The sequence below is a fragment of the Chenopodium album genome, chromosome 26, assembly GCF_948465745.1.
Source record: "Chenopodium album chromosome 26, dcCheAlbu1.1, whole genome shotgun sequence".
Taxonomy (NCBI): Eukaryota; Viridiplantae; Streptophyta; class Magnoliopsida; order Caryophyllales; family Amaranthaceae; genus Chenopodium; species Chenopodium album.
In genome coordinates this window covers 33,534,813-33,557,596 of record NC_137859.1, presented here as the reverse complement: position 1 = coordinate 33,557,596, position 22,784 = coordinate 33,534,813, and the positions used below count along the sequence as shown (strand labels likewise).

The following is a 22,784-nucleotide window of genomic DNA, read 5'->3' as shown; positions in this document are numbered from 1 at the left end:
TCCACACCCCAAATTCCAAATAAACAAGAAGAAAAAACAGAACAAAAAGTACAAAAACTGTTTGATATTTTAGTCATTTTTTACTTTGAATTTTCCCTTTTTCTTTTCTTAAAGTTTTCAAGCTTCCTAATTCACAAAAGGTAGAACCTCATTTTCAGTCATGGTTTTGCATATTGAAATGGACCAATACACACAAAATTTATACTTTGTATTAAGGAATAATTTACAGGAATAATACGTGCAAATTGACTATTTAATATCATAAATCGTAATTGATTTTTTAACCTCTCCTCGATATAACATTATTAAAGTAATTCCAATGGTCAATTTTGAATTGTCCTCAATACGTAAAATGAAAACTGTCAGAAAATTTCTTTCACACTTTTGGTATTGTTCTCCACTGAAACGAATTCATATTGATTATCTTGGCAACAATTAACAAAACAAGAAAACCTATGTAGGCATGTAGCAAAGGGAGTATGATTCAATTCCATTCTTTTTGAATACGCCTTACAACAAACAATAGTAACAACTAACAAATAAGAATGAGTGAATATCAGCTCACTCATTATTCCTAGAGTACAAGTTCTAGATCAAATGATCATAGATACACTCAAAATTGGACAAAAAAAATCTATACCAAGAACTACTAATTGTTGAAGAAAAACGAATAGTTTAATTTCAAAATTAATTGGCACAAGACTTGGACTCAAAAATTGTTGAAGAAAAACGAATAGTTTAATTTCAAAATCAATTGGCACAAGACTTGGACTCATGAGATACGGATCTTGGGTTCAATCATTTGCACTCGAGAAGGGTTGCTACGGGGGAGGTAGTGCCCTCTCAATAGGCATAGGAATAGCGAGGAGCCAAGGATTATAGGAATACCATTCGCATGCTTCTAGAGTCCTAGACAGCTAGTAAAAAGGAGAAGCAAAGAAAGCGAAATGGCGATACGTAGCCATACCATGGTTGCAAATTTGATGCAAATGCCCTTTTGAGTTTTTGGCAACCTTTCAAAAAAGCCAATGAAAGCAAAGGCAAAATGCTGTTTCTGCTAATAAAAGACAACCTTCTTTGTTGTACAGCTTGTACTATGATTCTTGATTCCTTTACTCCATCCCCTTTCTTATCTTATCTACTGTCCAATACATACATTTTTTTTTTTTAAAAAAAAAAAAAAAAAAAAAAATTTCTATCAGTTACTTGGTCATCATTTCACTTGGAAGTTTTGAACAAAGGTTAGTCATACAAGAAAATGTTGGATTGTTGCATAATCAATCGAGATTTTTTTTTTTTTTTTTTTTTTTTTTTTTTTTTTTTTTTTAAATCAAAATTAAACAAGTACTTTTCGTCACAATTATATTTGAAAAACAAAGCCTTGTGAATTTTGTGATGGCTACATGTTTGAAAAACAATTATATTTGATAGCAACATACAAATTGAAGAATTACTAGCTTTGAATTATAAAATGCTTATACACACGTAAGTGTAGGGAAAGAACGGCATACAAGTATCTAATATGTTTTACGAAATTGATATTAATTTAAGACAAAATTATTTGTTGATTGATGTACTTAAATGTTTAAGTTAGCTTAAATTTTCACTTCTAGCCCTTAATATGCAACACTAAGGGCCTGTTCTCATTGACTGAACTCAACTGAATTAAGCTGAACTGAAATGAATATTTTATAAGAGAAGGAAATTAGGAGCTGAATTGAATTTCAACGTATGAGAACAGACCCTAAGAGCTGAAAACTCAATAAATATACATAATATATTAGTGTAAACTGAATAATATTTAATGTTAGATTTAAGAGGATTATAAAAGCTTCATATTAAGAAAATAGCATAGATTAGTAGGTCCAAAGTTTAAGATAGATAAAGCAAGAGACTTATTCTTTTCTTTTCTTTTATTAAAGGGGTTTTAAAATTTTTAAAAGATCTAATTATATGCACATCATTAATTGAGATCTATTTTGAGTGGCACATGAAACCATAAGCGTAACACCCTCATGCTTACAAGGCTACACCGATACAATATCTTCCTCAAAGTAGTGGTATGATGTGGCCACCAAAATTCAAACTTGAGAATTTAGTGGTAATTGGTTGGTAAAATTGTAAATCTCACATCTATCCCACACGAGGTAGTGTTGATATGTCGCTTTCTAAATTTAGTAAGTTAAATTATTGATATTTTCATGTGTTCTTAATAAGGACATTAATTAAGTATTCTTAGATCAATGGAAAAGTATTGTGTAGAACGGACTCACGTAAGTCCACCATCTTTATTCTCGCCTTCATTTTAGTCAGGAATAAGACTATTTTAGTCAGAAATAAGATAATTTTAATCAGGAATGAGACTATTATAATTAGAAATTAGATCATTTTCGTCCTTCTTTCCTCGTCTCTCCTCCATGCCTTGACCTCCAAACACCAAGTGTCAAGAATGGTGGAACAAGCAGCAAAAGGAGATTCACAACAATCTAACTACTTCTGCCAGTACAATTTCTTCTTCTTCAACCTCTAAATTCCCTAATTTTCTCAAAGTTGAGATCTCTACTACTGATTCAATCTCATCGCCTGTCAATCACAAGGATCATCGGAATCGGACTCGAAGTGTTCGTCAACTTTCCTTCTTCTGTTTATTGCAGGTTCAGCAATTTCTTCACTCTATTTCCTCGATTTTCGCGTCTCTTCTCTCTCTTTTGAGGACTGCAAATCGGGGTTCAAGCCCCTCCTTCCGCTCCTGGCTTCGCATGAGAGGTCGAGTTCATGCCTAGAAGGCCCTATTCGCTGATTCGCTGCCATTGCCGCATTGTCATTCGTCCAATTCTAGGATTTCTCGTTTGATTAAGGTGTTGTTAGCTGTGGTTTTGACTTTGTTGTGTTTTGTGCACGAAAATAAAGATGTTGGTCAGGAATAAGATAATTTTTATCAGGAATAAGACTATTTTAGTCATAAATAAAATAATTTTTATCAGGAATAAGACTATTTTAGTCAGAAATAAGATAATTTTTATCAGGAATAAGACTACTTTAGTCATAAGATAATTTTTATCAGAAATAAGACTATTTTAGTCAGAAATAAGATAATTTTTATCAGGAATAAGACAATATTATTGATTTTATAAAATGTTGACGCGTGGGCTTTGATGGGGTTTCCCAGACCCGCGCCTTTTTTTGTTGAGCCCGGTCTCACGTGAGTCCAGTCTCACACAAAACCTTTTGTAGATCAATTACTTTATGTTATGATTGTGATGTATAACTTTTTTATGTTTTAACTCGTTATCTTAAAAAGAGATAGAGAGTATAACACTTGAGTCTAGACCACAATTTAAAACAAATGCTTTTGAGAGGTAGAAATTAAATCTCTCCCCTTCTCTTCCTTCCTACACCGCCATTTAGCTTAATACTTTCTCTATCCTTATTTACTTGACAAAATTATACTTTTGACTATTCAAGCACCTTAGTTTGACCAATATTTTTTTGGCTAAGTATAAAAACAAATTTTAGTAAGAAAGAAGTTAGTTACATCTTGATGTAAATTTTTGAAATTAATTATTTCAAAAAAAAATTTACAAAACAATTAATTGACATTTAAAGTTGTACATTATCAAGTGTGTTAATTAAAAGCATCCGCGAAGATACGAAATAGGATCTTGTTGACTCGTGTGTGGTTCCGATCCAAAAATTGGTCTCCTTGCCATGTTAGAAAATAAATATCTTCGACAGCCGTTCACAAGAGAAAAAATATAGCTCACTTTTAGGAATTATAATTGGACCACCTAACGTCACTGATACCAAAAACGGGTATAATTAGTGCGTAAGCCCAAAGACTAGGATCAACCTCTTTTTAGGCAAATTTCTTGATTAAACTTTTTTTTTTCTTTAAAAAAACACTAAACATTTTTTAATCAGTTTTTGCCAATTAATAAACACAAACTTTGTATCTAAAACTTTACTTCAAGGACTTGGAAGTTAGGACTGGATAGTTCTCCTAGAAGATATACATAAATAATTATAAAGATTAATGATAATAAAGATTAATAATAAAATAATGAGATATTTCCACTAGCATTTGTTAAGTTAGTGGACTTAAAAGCATATCTTTTCTTCTTTATACAAGTATAAAAAATGAAATACTTGTGCGGTGTGCAACAAGCCTAACAACATAGCGTCATGAAAGGGAAAGAAGGATACTTCCCTATTCGGAAATGGTGCCCATATGTTCCCTCACTGCTAAGGCTACGAGGAGGTCGACTATCTATTAGAAATCTAACAGTTTTATTACGGAATAATAAGTATGTAATTAGATGATGTAACCGACTGTCTATTAGATTTCTTAGAATACGTTATTAGTAAATATAACCGACTAACTATTCGATATCTAGCAGTTTTCTTAGATGGTGTCATTTATAATTTTATGGTAGGTAAAAGGTAATTTATATATCTACCCATTATGTTAAAATATTAGTTTTCACAGTTAAATTGAAATGTGCCAACTTTATGTAATAAATATAAATATCTACCACATCAGATGGATGCATAATCTACTTTCTTCGTCACTTTCATTGATTATGATTATTGTTATTAACACTTACATCCAATACTAATTTTATTTATTGTTAAAAATTTAGAATACCATAACACTGAGAGTTTGTGACTCAGACACTTACAAGTGGATCAATTTAAAACCAAGAAAATGGCAATTAGTAGTAAAAACTTAAAACTATGTCCAAAACTCCCAAAAGTATATGTATGTTTTTATGGGGGTACTAAAAAATGCAGGAGTAAAATCCACAGCTCTCTCAATCTCTCATATAGTCATATCCCTCTTCCCCTTTCAAAACACGCTACGATATCGGTCCGTCTCATTACGAGTACAAATTACACTATCAACGCGGCTATTAATTAATCCCGAACCAATTCAAGATCATAATCAATGACAAGGAAGCAATGAATTATAGACGAAAGCATAAACAAATAAGCTCAAATAACCTGATTTGATGAAATAGAGTAGAAATTCAATCCAATTTCTTCAAATCTGAGACATCCAAGTTTCTGCTGGAAAACCCATCAAAAAATGTGGAGAAAAAAAAAAGTCTTGAGATTTTTTTTTTTTTTTTTTTTTTGGGTGTGTAAAATCAATAAGAGTACTGAAAAAATTGGGGTGTAAAGGAGGAGAAATTAGGGCTGAGCAAAACTACCCGAAAAACCGAAAACCCGAAAAACCGATCCGTAACCGTTCCGAAAATTAGGGTACCCGATCCAATAACCATAACGGTTCGGGTACCCGTTCCGATAATTTGTTATCGGGTATGGTTATGGGTATCATTTTAAAATTAACGGTTACCCGATCCGATCCGATAAGCATTTTTTTTGCTTTTTTCCCTACTTAAATCTATTAATATAAATCTAAATTTTTACTTTACTTCATAATCACTTTATTATATCAATGATTAGTAATATTATTAATAATTTAGTCAAGATCATATGGTATTGTTGTTAATTAGTTGTAAATTATATCATAATAACTACGTAATTAAGTATAATTATCATTATTGGATATCTTATTGGGTACCCGATAACCGATCCGAAAATCCGGGTACCCGAAGTCCGGGTACCCGAACTTATTGGTTCCGGTTATGGGTATCACTTTTAGTGATTTTGGTTATCGGGTACCCGAACCGTTAGTACTAACGGTACGGGTACCCGTCCCATGCTCACCCCTAGGAGAAATAGACAAGGGTAGCCCTTAAAATGTGGGGTATCCTTTTCTTTTTAGGGGGCCCAATTAATTTTTGGGCCGTCACACAGGACGGTAGTATTGAGAGAAGGTTTATCTGGGGACCACATAAATAATTTTTAAAAATTAAAAAAAGTTTATTACTATTATTATATTTTAAAATTTTTTGAGTACTATGAATATTTATTGAATTGGATTTTATAAAAGTGTGTTGTGAACTGTGAAGTCCGCCTTAGGCAAAGGGGGTAGGGGTGTTTTGGTAATTTCATAAGGAAAGTGAGATTGTTAGATTTGATAGAGGTGTTGGCACGTGTGCAACAGGTGGATTCATGCGTAGATCCCTCGTTTGACGCGTGTCTTACTAATTTTTATTGTTGCAAAAATTTGTAATGTGACCCGATGCGATAATTTGATTCGAACCTAGTATAAAATATCGGGCTTGGTTGAGATTTCTAATTCATTTTAATTGTATGAGTTATAGCTCAATCACGGTGTAACACGTTTATATTAATACATCCGTTTGTTAATATTTTTTTCGATTACTATATGTAATAATACACTATTATAAAAATATCGTAATTATAGGGTATGTTATGATCGGGATTTAATTAAATTCTATTTTCAAATTATATAAGCAAATAAGTTATGATGGTCGTATAAAATGATAAACTTTCTTGCCGAGAATGAAATGAATGATAAAGTTTCTTTCTGAGAGTGAAATGAATGATAAAGTTTCTTTCTAAGAGTGAAATGAAGTAAATTTATACAGTGAGAGTATGAAGTTGACTTTTGATAAACATTTAAAAAGGAATAATGAAAATGAAAATGTGTAAAGGATAACCCAAAATCAAATTATAGCCCCAAGTCAAATAGCATTAATCCAATGTCCAAACCTGTGAAGGTTTAAAAGAAAAGGATTGAAATTTTGGAATGAAATGATATTTTAAAAGTTTTTGTCAATTGATCCAAAATGAGCTTTGGGTACAAATAGTATAATGTCTAAATGTTTTGTATTGTTGCATCAATGTCAAATTTATTTTTGTATAAGATTATCACATAATTTACAGTAGTCTTTAAGTTTATGGCTACGATTAATTTACGCATTTTAATAATGAAAAATTAATTAGTGGTTGGAGCGTTGCTTAACAATATATATACGAAGTATTTATTTAGGTGTATTGTTAGGGTTAGTGAGTACACATCGTAAGCAGATTAAAGAGGTAGAGATTGATAAAATAATTAGGAGACACATAAAGGCAAAATAAGTAGTGAGGACACAAAATATTTAACATGAGAAAATTTATCCAAAAACCCACTAATGGCGAGCATCGAAATAATCCACTGTATGAAAATAGGAGAGTACAAGAACCCTTGAAAAGATGAACCGTACAAGAAACTCTTACTATAGGAACTCACAAATTAAAATAGGAACAGCGGATTCGTAGAGAGAAGGTAAATTGGTAAAGAATTATAAGGAGGTGAAAGGCTTTTGTGTAGGCTTCTTGTGTCTATGTGTGTTGAATGCCCATGACTCATATTTATAATTGTAGATGGAGCTTGGAAGAAATGGTCGAAAAATTCCAAAAATTCCTCCCTCACTCTTGTATCCACAATATTCTAAAACATTCACAAACTATGTATTCTAGTTAATTCCAATCTCAAGAATTCTCTAGATCAAGTTAGAGGTTTGCATGATACAAGCTAGTAGAAAAATCTAGAGAATTGAGGATCAATACCAACCTTGTTACATGTATCCGGAAGCTTTGAGAACATAAACCAGTACTCCATCAAAATAAAGGGCCTATTAAAATTTGGGCCACACCCAACATGCATATTAAAAACATAGATTATTATAGCTAAGATGGTAATAATGTGATCATATATCCGCCACGAGTTTGGTATTAGAAACTTATACAGGAAATGTTTTTTCTCATTAATTATAACATAAATAATTGTTACATTGTTAGTGGTGACATCACTAGTTAAATGATGATATGGGACAATAGTAGTATAAATGTATTTGACACATAAATGTTTTTAGGAATGTTTTTTAATATATAAAGTATAAATGTGTTGAAATACCAGTAAATGATACGGAATTTTTTATGAAGAGCACAACTTGACATGCAAAACATATTTGAGAACAAATCAATATTTTTTATATGTACCTAAAACTACTACCTACCCTAATGAGGCCTACTCTTCTATTTTGAAAGTTGCAAGTCAAAGTCAAACCCCTACAATCCTACATTGTAGATTTTGTTCAAGTCTTTCGAAGCTTTACATGCATGCATATATAAAGACTGATCGTAGATTTGTTAGCTTTTTTTAACTAAATAACACTTATTAATGTCATAAGTGAGATAAATTTAATAATTAGGGTCATTTTGTATAATAAAAAAAAAAAAGAGGTCACCATTGATGCGTAGCAAAAATTGGGGGTTACCATTGAGAATTTCACTTTTATTTATTTATTTATTTATTTTTACAATGGGTAGATTTGTAGTAGATGATATAATTAATTTTAATGGATAACAAACAACCAACCAATGTTAATAAAAGCTTTGACGAAAAAATTAAATTCTTTGCTCAAAGTAAAAGAAAATTAAGGGATATTGTCTATTATTGCACACGTTTAGAAGTCCACCAAACATAAAAGCTGCCTCTTTATATCTATCTTATAGTTCAAGGCTTGAATCTCTGGTCCATAATGTAATTCATCAATCTTCTCTTCATATGTAAGCAAGCAACTTCAGCTTCGCCTCCTTTTCCTCCGACCTCCTATATATTGCTAACTAGAATATACTACTTTGTGTAACAAAATTAACATAAACAATCCAATTTATGTTAATTTATTTTCGTATCAAGTTAGGCATGTTATGGTGTTTCTTATGGTTAGGCAGATAGAATCACTTATAGATTAATTTGACTTGTCAAACTAACACTTTCGACTACACTATTTTTAATTTTAACAACAATAAATTATCTAATTATGTGATCGATACAATTAATACAAACATATGATTCCCTTTAAGGTTTTTCACTTGAGAGAGTTTTTCTAGCCCCCATTGTTAATTTTCTCCTTCATTAAGGTTATTATTATTATTATTATTATTATAATATATATATATATATATATTTATATTTATATATATATATATTAGGGTTTTATAATTTGTAGAAATGTCTAGAAGACCATATGAGTATTTTACTCAAACAACTATTTGTCAGTGGATCTCAAACCAAATTAGTACTAACTCACATATTAGATTGTATTATTTCGGAAGAAGTTTTTTATTAAGGCAATAGTTGATCGAATTTGCGATGCAACTAGTTCTAAGGTGATTTTTTCTTATACATAAATCACAAAAATTAGTCAAAATAGATAAAATGAATAGTGCAAAAAGTAAAAATAGAGCAAGTAATTATATACAAAGGGAGTATATAATATGAGCATATTTTAGATATTACTTACTTTTGTATGGAGTATATGGATTAACTTTGAACATTGGTTTAAAACAAAGAAAACATGAAATGAGTAAGTTAATTCAACAAACGTGCATTTTTAGGACAAGATCAAACTCATTGGCCGTTTGTGTTTTTGTTGATGAAACAATGAGAATCGCTAAAATTTGGCTAACTATCATTATCTCTTTATCATAATTATTTGCAACATTAAATTGTCTTTAAATTTCAAAGGAGCAGGACAAAGCATGTAAAAAGTATAAATAAATAGAACAAAAGGATATATCAAATTATTATTGTAGTTTATATTATTGAATCTCAATGATGTTGTTTTGGCGTGGTAATATGTTATAGCAAAAGAAATTAAAGTTCATGGCCTACAATTAAATTCCCAAAATACCCATTGTAGATATCACACTATAAATTCTTTCCTAGTAACCCTTAAGAAGTTGTACAAGGAGAAAATTCCATAAAAAATATGGCTAAAATAAAGGTAGTTTTATTAGTTATATTCTCTTTGTATATTTTCCTAGCAAATGCTTCTGATCCTGACCCTATCCAAGATTTTTGTATACCTAGCAACAATTCCATACCCTTAAGAGCTACAACTTCCCCTCATTTTCATATTCTTCCATGCAAACCCTTGGCCGAGGTAACGCCCGAAGATTTTATATTTTCCGGGATAAAACATCCTGGAAACTTTTCTGAAATAGGTTTTGCAGGAATATCTGTAACACCCTTAAATTTTCCAAGCCTAAACACCCTCGGAATGTCTTTTGCTAGGGCCGATCTTAAAGTTGGGGGTGTTAACGTGCCCCATTTGCACCCTAGAGCCACGGAGATTGCGTACGTGGTAAGCGGGAGTGTTTACTCAGGATTTGTTGACTCGACGAATAGGATTTTTGCTAAGGTGATCGAGGCAGGGGAGGTTATGGTTTACCCTAGAGGATTAGTGCATTTTCAAATGAATGTTGGGAAATCTCCGGCGAAGATAATTGGAAGTTTTAATAGCCAAAATCCTGGGATCATTAGAATTCCAAATGTATTGTTTGGTGCTGGAGTTAATGATGAATTGCTTGAAAAAGCTTTTGGTATAACACTTGATCAAATTAGCACCATTAGAAAGAAATTTTTTCCCAAAAAAGTGACTTAATTAGTAAGTAATGTTTTGTCCTTTTTGTGTTTTCCTTATTTTTTTTTTCTTTAGCTTTTATTCAACGATTGTCAAAGTGTTTAAGGTGAACAATTAGGTGAATTGATTATCAAGAGCTATTAATGTGAGTTTTTGACTAAGTGATGAATATGAATATCCTTGGAAGTTAGATGTTGTTTTGGACATCAAACATTCCAAACTTTTGGATGAAATACAAATTTCGAAACGACTAAACAAGTAATTCTTGCATGAAATAGTTGTATGTTAAAGTAAATGTAATATTGGATTGTAGATTATAAATGGAGTATTAGTTGAATGATGGGGTGATTGTTATTGAGACTGTCTCATACTAAATATTGTCTATAAAATTTCAATACGCTCTCTCAATATGGACCAAAATAAAGATATATACGAAGTATGTTGGTAATTACAGCATATAGTAGTGTAACAATTTGCGCCAGGGTACTGATACCCAAGTGTTTCTACAAGCTAGGCCCTTAGATAATTGATTTCAACAAAGGGGCTATGCATTGGGCTGGGGCCAATGTTCTTGATGGCAAAATATCCTTCCAAACAATGACTTTTGAGAAAGTTGTAAATTCACATATATACCAAAACTATGAAATAAATTTTGCTTGCCCTCAAAAAAAAAAAAAAAAAAAAAATGAAATAAATTTTGCTTTACTATTACATCTAGAGAGAAGAAGGTGATCTATGTGGTGTTAAATTGACAAAAGTGCCCGCTACTATCTAGCATCTTAAAAAAATCAACAAGCTAAATGTAACTAATTAACTAAGTTAAATTGTTAAAAGCTATGTTTGTGAATGACTTTTGGAAGAAATGCAAACAGTATAAAAAGTAACCATGTACAAAAGATTTTAAACTTGCTATACTAAAATTGAAGGATTATAATTTCAAACTTATTCTAGGATTAATTTTTTTTAAACCTATCTGGCAATGTGTGGGTGTATGATTGTTTTTTTGGCTATCAAAGTAAAAAATAGTTAATTTTGAATAAGTTAATTAGTTAAATCTTTGTAGGTAAACCTTTGATCTTGGATTAAATTTCATCGAAATCACTGGCTATTTATAATTATAACTTTTGGTCTTTTCGATTATCAAATTCGGATATAATTAATTTTTGATGATTTATTAGATTTAGTATTTGTAAATGAACCAATGCTTTAGGATCAAATCTCGCCATAAATCATAGTCTGACTTTGAAAGGCATTGCACATCATTATGGGCTTATGGCGATGTAGTTTGATATATTTTAAGCTGCCAATTCAATTAAGTATAGCAGTGAAAAATGCTCCAAAACCACGCTTGTACTGTGTCATGCCATCATCCTCTTCCAATTTCACTTAATTACTTGTTGTCCGGCTAATTATGTACAAAACCCTTTGTTTAGTGGAGCCTAATTATATGATGAATCACGAATGGGCATGATCTTTAATTAGGCCAGGTTAAAAGTCTAGAGCAACAGCTCATTATGTAAATGAAAAGGAAGTTGTTATAAAACCTTAAACATTCTAGGATTCCTTTAATTATGTTTACAAAATTACCTTGCATGCATGATGGTGTTTAACAAAAGCAATAGCAATAGAGATAAAATGGAAGGTTGCATTTAATCAATGGAACATAGCAAAAGTGTTTCACTAAGGTTCATTTTACACTAATTAAGATTTTATGAATACTTTTTTTTCACATTCTATGCAACAATTGAATTTTTTATATCTCACAAAAATACCCAATTATTGCATATAAAGTGAAACAGAGGCAGTATTTCACAATAATTTTAGTTGCATTATGTTTTGTTTTTATGTTTAAAAGCAGATGATGTCACTTTTTAGGTGGCATCATTTAATTGGGTGAGAGTTAACTCTCACCAAATTAAATGATGACACCCAATTAAATGAGAATTAGACTTGTATGTAATGCAAGTAAAAAATATTTAATGGTAGCACATAACGTGAAACGAAGGTAGTATTTCACAATAATTTAGTTGCATTATGTTTTGTTTTTATGTTTGAAAGCAAATGGTGCCACTTTTTAGGTGGCAAAGTATATATAATTGGGTGAGCGTTGGAATTGTATGTGATGCAATTCTTTGCAGAGTCTTACATAGTAATTGAAACGACTATAACTCAAATTTTCAAATAGGTTCATATTTTTGCCTAGTTTCAACTAGCCCCTATATACGTGATGTGTATAATGACTTAAAAAACAATGCGCATATTTCTCACTAGCTCCATATATTGCTCAAAATTCTTCCTAAGCCCCAAAAAATGTCCTATAAACTTAAAAATGATGTTTGCCTATGAAATACTTCTATAATTTGAGGCGCTTGCCCAGATTAATCTCCAAGATTTACATCTATGTTTGTCTCCTCTCACAATTTTATTCATTTGTTTTCATGCCACTTTATATTATAAAAAGTTATTATTACTTGAAAAATAAAAGAAAAACATAAAATTGTAAGAGGTGATTTGTTTACAAGTTAGATTTTCTCATAGTTTGAGTTCTTCTAGTCATAGAAGATGTTTCCAGATTGGTGAACCAAGACTCTCGCTAAAGCATGAATGGGCTTATTAAGGTCCTGAGAAGTGGGCTAAAGCGAAATTTGCTTGGGTTCAATATATGTTTTAATCCACATATATTAGGAAGCAAATGTACTTTGCATGAGTTAAACTTCGAGAATTCCAAAAGTCTCAAATTTTCAATTTTCACACTCATTTATTACTCGGTTTATGAAATATATCCCTGGATGATTAGTTACCTTAGTTGGTTAAAGACTTAAAGTATGGTAGTATTTAAGATCCGTGATCAAATCCCGAACTCTTGGATAATCTAATCTTGATTTATGCAAATATACAAATGCATGTTTGATTTTACTTTTTCCACAACTTTTCCGTCACAATGAAATAAGTATAGATAATTTGAAACAATAATCTTTGACAAACTCACATATAAGTTCTGGTACAATGAAAAATTAGTTTAAACAATGTGTTCAAATAATACAATATAAATTAAGTTCAGTTCATATTTTACCGGTTAACCATACACCTCCTCAAAATAAATGGCCTCATAATGACAATAATGTGCATTAAATATTTGACATAAACAAAAAGCAGAAGGTGCAAAAGTGGATCAATAATTGTACAAGCCTAACAAAATTGAGAGGTAAGCAATCAAGTCTCAATAAAGTGAAGGATCACACCAAAATCAAGATAATATTTTCATCATAAGTGACAACATGTATTATATAGAGTAAGACATCTATACCTAACAAGTAACAAACTAACAACCACAACTTACAAAATAAACAATGAAAAAGAAGCAAAATGACAAATCCAGGCCTGTTTAGATGGTTGGATAAATATTGAGTTTTATGATTTATGTTTAGATCTCTAGTATGGACTACAGCCCTTGCACCGCCATTAACGATTACAATGGTTAAATTATAACAAAGCCGGTACATAAGTAGCTATGGAAAACTATAATGGTATATCAGGTTAAATAGCTCACCTGCAGTATATTGTTGTATGTGTTAACTGTGCTAGTTCTCAACAGAAAGTTGTGTCTTAATAATGGTATCACTCATGCCCTTCGCGTAAGGGAACATGTGACCTGCACCTGGTATTTCATGGTAGTGAATCCAAGGGAGTTTTCCAACTATATAACGCTGCAATGTGACAGGAACAAGTATATCTTCATCGCCTTGCCAGAGGTGGACACTCCCCTCGTTGTTAGGGAATGGATTTGTCAGTTCAGTTGGGTCAAATTCCCATTTTCCGAACCCCACAGCCAAGTCTCGGTGGATGGATTGATATGCTCCTTGCTGTCTTACGGGAGACTGATAACCGGTCATTGAAACAATAATGACAACAGTTAGGAACCAGAGGAGTAATAATAGAATGTTGATTGAATAAAATTGAAGGATATCAAATGCTACTTGCTGACATATGAGCCCTATTAACAGACTGCATGCATCCAAATCCTATTTTCTTTCAAAAAAAAAGTGTTCACCATAGATTATCAGGAACATATATACATTCATATCTTTCTTAAGATGATCCAAAGTTTAATTCACAGAGTTCCAAACTTTCCTTTGTCAGAAATCAAGATGAAACTTAATGCACGAGAATAAACCTATTGAAGCAGTCATAGATCGGTTTTTCCTACTCCAAACAGGAACATTATTAGGCCCTGTTCTTTTGAGCTTTTGGGCAGAGCAGAGCAGATTTCAGCAGAGCAGAGCAAAGCAGAGCAGAGCAGAATGAAGCAGAGCAGAGCAAAGCAGAGCCGAGCAGAGCAGATTTCATTAATATTAATATTATTATTATTACTAATATTATTATAATTACTAATATTATTATTACTATTATTATTATTATTATTATTATTATTATTACTATTATTATTATTATTATTTTTACTATTATTATTATTATTATTATTATTATTATTATTATTATTATTATTATTATTATTATTATTATTATTATTATTATTATTATTACTACAATTATTATTATTACTACTGCTACTACTACTACTACTACTATTATAATCATTAAATTTTATTATTAAATATTAATTATAATTAATAATATTTATATTATTAAATATTAATTATATTATTATTATTAATATTATTATTAAATATTTATTATTATTATTATTAAATATTATTTATTTATTATTATTATTAAATATTAATTATTATTATCATTAAGTATTAATTATTTATTATTATTATTATTATTAAATATACATTATTATTATAATAATTCAATATTAAGTATTAATTTTAAGCAGAGCAGAGCAGATTGAAGCAGAGCAGAGCAGATTTCAGCAGAGCAGAGCAAAACAGAGCAGATTTCAGCAGAGCAAAGCAGAGTAGAGCAGCTCTAAAGAACGGGGCCTTAGTCTAGCATAAGTTCATAAAGTCATAATTATCTCAAATCATTAACAGAACATGAGCATTTTCCAATTTCTACATGCTACTGTGCTAGTATCTTGCAATGTTATTAACTAGAGCATTTTATTAGGCCTGAGATTACTGAAAACCGAAGCTTTCTTATGAAAGTATAAAATCAAACACACAAAACATTAAATCAATGATTTTCCCTAAATTGAAGAGCCATACCGAATCTTCCTTTCCTGCAAATTGTGCAACAAGCTCTTTGTCTTGACGTGAGAAGATTTCTGGAAGGTGATCAATCACACTCAAAATAGGAAATAATTTTTGTGTATTCCACCAATACGATAGCCATGGTGCATAGTGTGAAACACGCAATGCCCATTTATCTCGTTGAAGCTGTTTGTTGTAGGCCTCAGCAGAAAGATTAGCAGGCAAACCAGACCACCAGTAGTTGACAACGGGAGCTATTAATGTTGCTCCTGCTAGCCTATCATCATACCAATACCCCCATCAAAAATATGTTATGTAACAATTGTAACACTCGTATTTCAAACTAAATAGCTGATATTAACAAGCATTAATCAGAATCACAAACAAATAGGCAATAATAGTACCTATTCGGAATATACTTGAGGCAGCTCCACACTGCTTGCCCTCCCATAGAAAATCCGATCACATAAAACTTGTCTCCAAGTTCCAACTTATCAGCAAGCTCTTCTACATCCAATGCAATACTCTTTACTGTCCAGTTTGGATTAGGATCGCTTTCTCCATATCCTGGTCTGTCAATCGCCACAATATATGTTCCTAAACTTTCAACTGTTTCCTAGAAAAATCAACAAAAACAAGTTGGATTAATACAAATCTGCATCTATATACAGCAAAATATAAATGGTAAGCAAAGTGAAGCTCTTATAGTATATGTACCGGAGAAAGCAAGTTGGCAACTACAGCATGATTCCGGCAGGAGTCAAAGCCATGAATATAGACAAATTTGTGCTGTGCTTTATCTTTTGGCACACCGTGTTCTTCGTAGGCCAAATGCCTTCCATCACTTAACTTAATTCTCGGTGCTGTAACAGGAGGACCATTTGGCGTTCCACAGATTTTGGGAGGAGGCGGACGAGTAGCTTGATAACCCCATGCCAACAGCCCAACAACGCTGACCAGAAGAAGTTTCTTAAGCAATCCTGAAAATTTTCATACCTCGTCAAATCCTCAAACATATATAGTAGTAAATAATTTGGGAAGTCATGCTTGTTTATATGTTTTAAATCTTTATCAAATTCATTATGTGGGTATATAAGATGGAAAACCATGGGATTCTTATCAATTTTTATTCTTACATTAGAAATCACACACACTTCATACTCTTAGGACTCTATCCACAGTAATCCAACTAAAATGGTACCAATTCAGCAATCTTATACAACAATTTCAAATGAAGCGCTCAAACAATTTACCATAAAGTATGTAAAAACAAACCATTATTAACTGCATCCAAACACACATCTCTCAATCCTCACTCTAACCATAACTCGGAGTGACGAATCGAGCTACAAACAAACAAACAAACAAACAAAACTAGCTCTAAAGTGAGATTCAATGATACCTACCTCACCACAAATTGAAATTGCATTTCACAACATATCATTGAGAAACAAAAAAAAAAAAATCTCACTAACAAAGACAGAGTCAATTTGTCCACTATGATACTCAGTCACTCATTCTACTTACAGTCTACTCCCAACATTAGAACATGAGTCAATTTGCCTGTTCCAAGAACATAAGTTTATTAATATTATCATCAATCAACTGCATTTTTCAATGCTATTACTCTATTAATAGCTTTAACATGATAAACCCATTACCTCACTAACTAAGAAATCATAAAAATATGAAATAAAAATAAATAAATAAAATACCCCAGATCCCAAAACCTTGTTAAACAAAATGATCTTACGTATGTCGTGTGTAAATAGTTGTCCCAAATAAAAATTATTGGATTCGTAATCTAAAATCTACCTCACAATATAACAAGATGGTTGTTTCAAGACCCAAAACAATTTTGTCAAGTTTCGATATTGTTTCAAACCCAACAATATCGAAACTTTAATCACAATGATAGGGTCGGCTACATAAACCAAGATTTTATTAACAACCACAATCCTCTCCCTTATATTCAATAACACAAATGATGAAATCAATACAATGAGAAAACAGGAAATACCAGAAGAAGAAGATTTAGGAATGGATTTGCGAGTGTGGGCCCTAGCAGAAGAAGCAGAAACCCTTCTATTAACAGGTGCTCCAGCCATCATCGACCAATACAGGATCCACTTTTTTACCTTTGATTTGATAATCTCAACTCCAAAGATGATGGAATGTTAAGATTATTTTGAGTGGCTCACACTTATTTATATTCAACCGATGAATTTGGAAATTTATAACCAGTCTAAAGTGTTGTCTATGTTTTCAATATGTGTGTGCGTGTGATGTGTCAGGGTTAGGTGACTCTTATGTGCGAATGTTTGGTTAGTCTGTCTTTTTGACTGTTGTTAGTTACAAAACTTAACATTTTTTTAAGGGTGATGCTAGAGAATATCAATAGACTTGTAGTTAGCGTATGATTATTATATAATCAATCATTTGGCAATTACGGAGTACATTATTAGTCGCAACTAATTAGCTGTTGGGATGATTGAGACTGCATTTGGTAAGGAGAATCGCGTGTTCGATTGCCCACAACAACAAGTGGGAAAGGAATGAAACCTAATCACGTAAAACCGAGCCATGTATCTAGATTAGCCCAAAGGGTGAACCGGGTGCAACACAAAAAAAACATCATTAGTCACAAATTAACTACAATGCACCGACACACATATCCAATTGTTCTAACCAAACTGAATTTGTTACCTGATAATGATATGAGTGAACATACCTACATATGCATCAGACACACAAAAAACTATGTTTTTTTAAAATATATTTGGCCACTTTTTTTTAACACAAAGGAAGCATATATTACTTGGGCAAAGCCCTAATAGTTACAACATAAACAATCAAAGCAGTACGTGAAGCAAAATGCACTCTTTGATACCCATAGTAACCATTGTCTTAAGAAACCACTATTACAGAAATTGTTCAGAAACTAGATAGGACTAAAGTAGTAGACAAAGAAACTAAGGAGCTTGGCGATCCTGCAGGCCTTTGAGATCCTCTTCATAAGCAGCAACAGCACTAGTAGGAACAACATAATGAGGGGTATGACCAAGACTCATAGTCATAGCATATCTTGCCAAATAATGAGCTAAAGAATTCAGCTCCCTTGGCACAGTGTTAAAAACTATAACCATTGTGCTATACTTGAGGATTCTTGCTATATATATCTGGCCACTTGGACACAAATTGTGTTTTATCTTGACCTTTGATATGGATTGCTTAACTATTCGACATGCCATGACAATAATATTTGGATTTTTTCAGTAGTTAGATTAATTTGTGTTCACTCTTTAACAATGACCCAAATCTCTCTAATCACCGGTGCTACTTCCTCCCTCTCCCTCTCCCTCTTCAATATTTATCTTCTGATTAGATTTATTTAGATTTTATACTCCATTTGTCCCATAATATAATGTCTATTCTATTTTACAAGGATTTCAACCGTATCCCACTACATTTCCTCTCCTAAAACATAAATGGAAAAAAAAATGAGAATTTTATTTAGGGAAAGTAAATATTATAAATGAACTAATGAACAAAGATATATCCTCTTGGGGGTAACCCTACTAGCATCAAAGATTTTCAGTGAAATCTTCCAAACTTTTTTGATTAATGTAACTATGGTAGTACAACATTAACTTTGTTAACTGGAAGCTGAAAATTAGGAGCATTACTCAATCATATCCCCTGTATTACCTATCATAATTTATAATCAACTTATTCAGCTAATACAACTTTGGTACTAGTGTTAATTTGAACAAACATGTTTACTCAACAAAGCTGCTAATTTTCAACAGATAATTGGGCTTTAATAATAGCATCACTCATTCCAGGTGCAAATGGGAACAAATGTCCTGCACCTGGTATCTCATGATAGTTAATCCAAGGCAATCTTTGAGCTGTATAACGCTGCATCACGACAGGAACGAGTCTGTCATCATCACCTTGCCATAGATGAACCTTACCCTCGCCGTTTGGGAATGGATTTGTAAGTTGCATTGGATCAAATTCCCATTTTCCAAACGCTACGTTCATGTCTTGGTGGATTGAAACATATTCCCCTTGCTGTCTTACTTGATCCTGTTAGGCATAAGATAGCAGATTAGATAAGTAGTGGGGGAAAATCAATGGAATGCTATGAAATAATATAGACTTTGCACAATTTAGTGCAATACTAACTAAATTTGGTAGAATATATAGCTAATACAGGTATATTTTTCCCACAATGTTCAATCTTGACACAGTATATGAACTATAAACCAATCCTGGACTTCAACCACGCTTAAGGCCTTAAAGCTCTTGGTTGAGATGGTCTTTTAACATGGTATCAAGAGTCAGGGTGACATTTACGTATGAAACTACATATACATACACGGAGTAATTTCAAAATCTCACAAGTATATTTACCAATGCACTATGTATATGTTGTATATCACATCTATATCATTATGTGTATAACTGTATATTGTAGGTAGACGTAATCAAATCATACAGAGTTGTAGGCGGAGTAAGAATTGTAATGTACCATGAAGTCTTTCCTCTCGAATTTAGATAAGAGTTCTCTGTCTTGTACAGAAAAGAGATGATCACTATGAGCGATAACACTTGAAATTGGGAAAATCTTTTGAGTCTGCCACCAATAAGTTAGCCAAGGAAAATAGTATGGCACAGTTCCTGACAGCACATCCCATATGCTTGCTCTGCCTGAGAGCTCTTTAGTGATATTAGCAGGTAAGCTAGTCCACCAAAATTGGAAAACGGGTGACAAAAATGTTGCTCCTGCTAGCCTGTTAGTATACATCAGAGATCAGACTAACAATACAAAGATAGAAACCGGCCTAGGTCCTGAACATGATTTCATAACAACAAACTCGACAAAATTATACCTGTGTGGAATATATTTTAGGCAGCCCCAGATTAATTGTCCACCCATAGAGTAGCCAATGACATAAAACTTTGGTCCAAGATTCAGTTGATCTGCAAGCTCTTCAATATCCAATATCGTGCTCTTAACTGTTCTTTTCGGATGTGGATCACTTTCTCCATATCCTGGTCTGTCAAATGACACTATGTATATGCTTAAACTCTCAAATAAATCCTGAAGGAGCAATAACATTATGCATAAACAATGTGTAGTTGTGTAAATTCCAAGATACTAATAATGTTGCTACAACAATTAAGGAAGACTGTGATAAAGTATATACAGGAGAGAGTTCTGTGGCAACTGCAGCATGATGTCTGCAGGAATCAAATCCATGGACAAATATGAACTTGTGCTTTGCTTGATCTCTCGGGACACCGTATTCTTTGTAGGCCAAATGCCTTCCATCCCTTAGCTTGATTCTTGGAGCTGTTATCGGAGGGCCTCCGGGAGATCCACAGATTTTCGGTGGAGGAGGGCGAATGGCCTGATACGCCCACGCCAAGAAACCCACAAACACCAACACAAAAATCAAACCTGAAAGACATACAAGGATGGTTTCTCATAATTGGTAATACCTTTGTCCCACCATTTTCCCTTAGTGTCAAGTGAACTATGCACTTCAGAATTCACCCTCCCTTCCAAAGTATGAATTCTTAAATGTTTCAGGGCACACTCAAAGTTGTGCAACCATATAAGATTTTTTTACGAGTATTAACTTTTATTTATTTATTTTAAATACTATCTCCGTTTCGCATTATCTGCAACAAAGGAATATTTTATATCTCACAAATAATACCCCTTTGTTGCAGATAATGCGAAACGGAGGTAGTATTTGTTTTTTAAAGGTCTTGAATGAGCAAAGTAATAGCAAAAAAAAATAGCTTGGTACAACAATTTTTTTTTTTTTTTAAAAAGTTTAAGTGAGTTGGTAAGGAGAAGACTCAGAAGAGCCTATCGAGCCGAAATCTCTCACAGGTCCTCTCGGCTCAGATTAGCGGGCTATGCACTTTGGGAGTGGAGGAGAAGGGTAAGAGAATTCCCACCCCAAATGCCTCCAGTGAGGTTTGATCACACAACCTTAATGGAGATGCAAACCTTACCACTAGTAAACCTAATTACCTAGGAACATAATATACTACATGCTCCCAGTAGAAATTACACTTGTGCACACGCCATACACATTTAAGATATGAATTAATGAATTTCCGAGTAAGCTCAGATAATTTCTTGTACTCCCTCCGTTCCTAAATTACATTCCTTCTTCTCTCCATCACGTGAGGAATAAATGCTAGAAATAGGAATGTAATTTAGGAACGGAGGGAGTAGTAAAGTTTAGATAAGTTCAATGTCCAATCTAAATATCTAATATTGTGAAACTGCCAAAAGAAAATAAAGAGTAGCAATTTGCTTTAGTGAACAAGCAAGACAATAAGAAGAGAACAAAAGAAGAATCCTCCTTTCGGTTCATATATCCATATTAGAAGAACAAAATTACTATAGCCAATATACTCGATCATGCACATTCGACCGTTATTTTAGGAACTCGATCTTATAATTACCCCCGTTTTTTACAAATCATGCACATTCGACGGTTAATTTAGGAACTCCATCTTATCAAAGCACAACAATTGAAAAAAAGATTGAAAGCTTACCAGAAGAAAATCGGAGAGATTTGTTGGTGTTAACCCCTTGAACCATTTTGAATGAGTGAATTGTATGAGGGAAAGAGAGATTGATTATAAAGTAGGCAATCTACTCCATAACAACTAAAAGTGGTTATGTCAGTAAAGTCACCATAGTAGCATCGTGCTTTTTAGAAATGGGTGATATTTGGAAGATGCGTTGGCATTTGGCAGATTTAAGTGTCTTTGTCTTTGTATCTTTTGTCCTCTTTACAAAGTTTATGACTTTGTCAATCAATTATAAAGAAATGTTGGTGTAAGATAAAACGAGACACTTAATGTTATCGTGTTTTAATAAGTGTTATATTTTGACAGGTATATAGTTTTTGACAAATTAATTGACTTAAATAAAATAAGAGATAAGAGGGGTAGTTGGAGTATTAAAAAATGTAAAAGTTTTGTGTAGAACGGAGAGGGGTAGTTGGAGTATTAAAAAATGTAAAAGTTTTGTGTAGAACGGACTCACGTGAGCCCGGTCATACAAACATGAAAAAAATATTTGAGGAAAAAAAGTTTAATGGTCAGAAATTAGATAATAATAGTCAGATATTAGATTATAATGGTCAGATATTAAGGGGAAAAAATCTTAATGGTCAGAAATAAGATAATAATAATCCGATATTATAATATAATGGTCAGAAATTAAATTATAATGGTTAGA

At 32.3% G+C, this 22,784-nt stretch overlaps 2 protein-coding genes and 1 pseudogene across 2 annotated transcripts; 1 reads left to right on the top strand and 2 right to left on the bottom strand.

Moving 5' to 3' along the window:
- Window positions 1–9,680: 9,680 nt before the first annotated feature.
- On the top strand, window positions 9,681–10,778 carry LOC145618401 (germin-like protein subfamily 3 member 2 pseudogene; annotated as a pseudogene).
- Window positions 10,779–13,582: 2,804 nt separating this feature from the next.
- Window positions 13,583–17,763, bottom strand: LOC145617222 (uncharacterized). Its single transcript, XM_081671914.1, has 5 exons — window positions 17,526–17,763; window positions 16,223–16,485; window positions 15,910–16,121; window positions 15,521–15,782; window positions 13,583–14,224 (listed from the first exon to the last, which is right to left on the bottom strand). Exons 1-5 carry the CDS (start codon window positions 17,614–17,616, stop codon window positions 13,928–13,930), a joined length of 1,125 nt encoding a protein of 374 aa, XP_081528040.1. The 5' UTR covers window positions 17,617–17,763; the 3' UTR covers window positions 13,583–13,927.
- A 1,298-nt stretch (window positions 17,764–19,061) lies between these two features.
- On the bottom strand, window positions 19,062–22,205 carry LOC145618047 (uncharacterized). Its single transcript, XM_081672824.1, has 5 exons — window positions 22,094–22,205; window positions 20,722–20,975; window positions 20,404–20,615; window positions 20,043–20,304; window positions 19,062–19,597 (listed from the first exon to the last, which is right to left on the bottom strand). Exons 1-5 carry the CDS (start codon window positions 22,137–22,139, stop codon window positions 19,301–19,303), a joined length of 1,071 nt encoding a protein of 356 aa, XP_081528950.1. The 5' UTR covers window positions 22,140–22,205; the 3' UTR covers window positions 19,062–19,300.
- Between the last annotated feature and the right edge of the window lie 579 nt (window positions 22,206–22,784).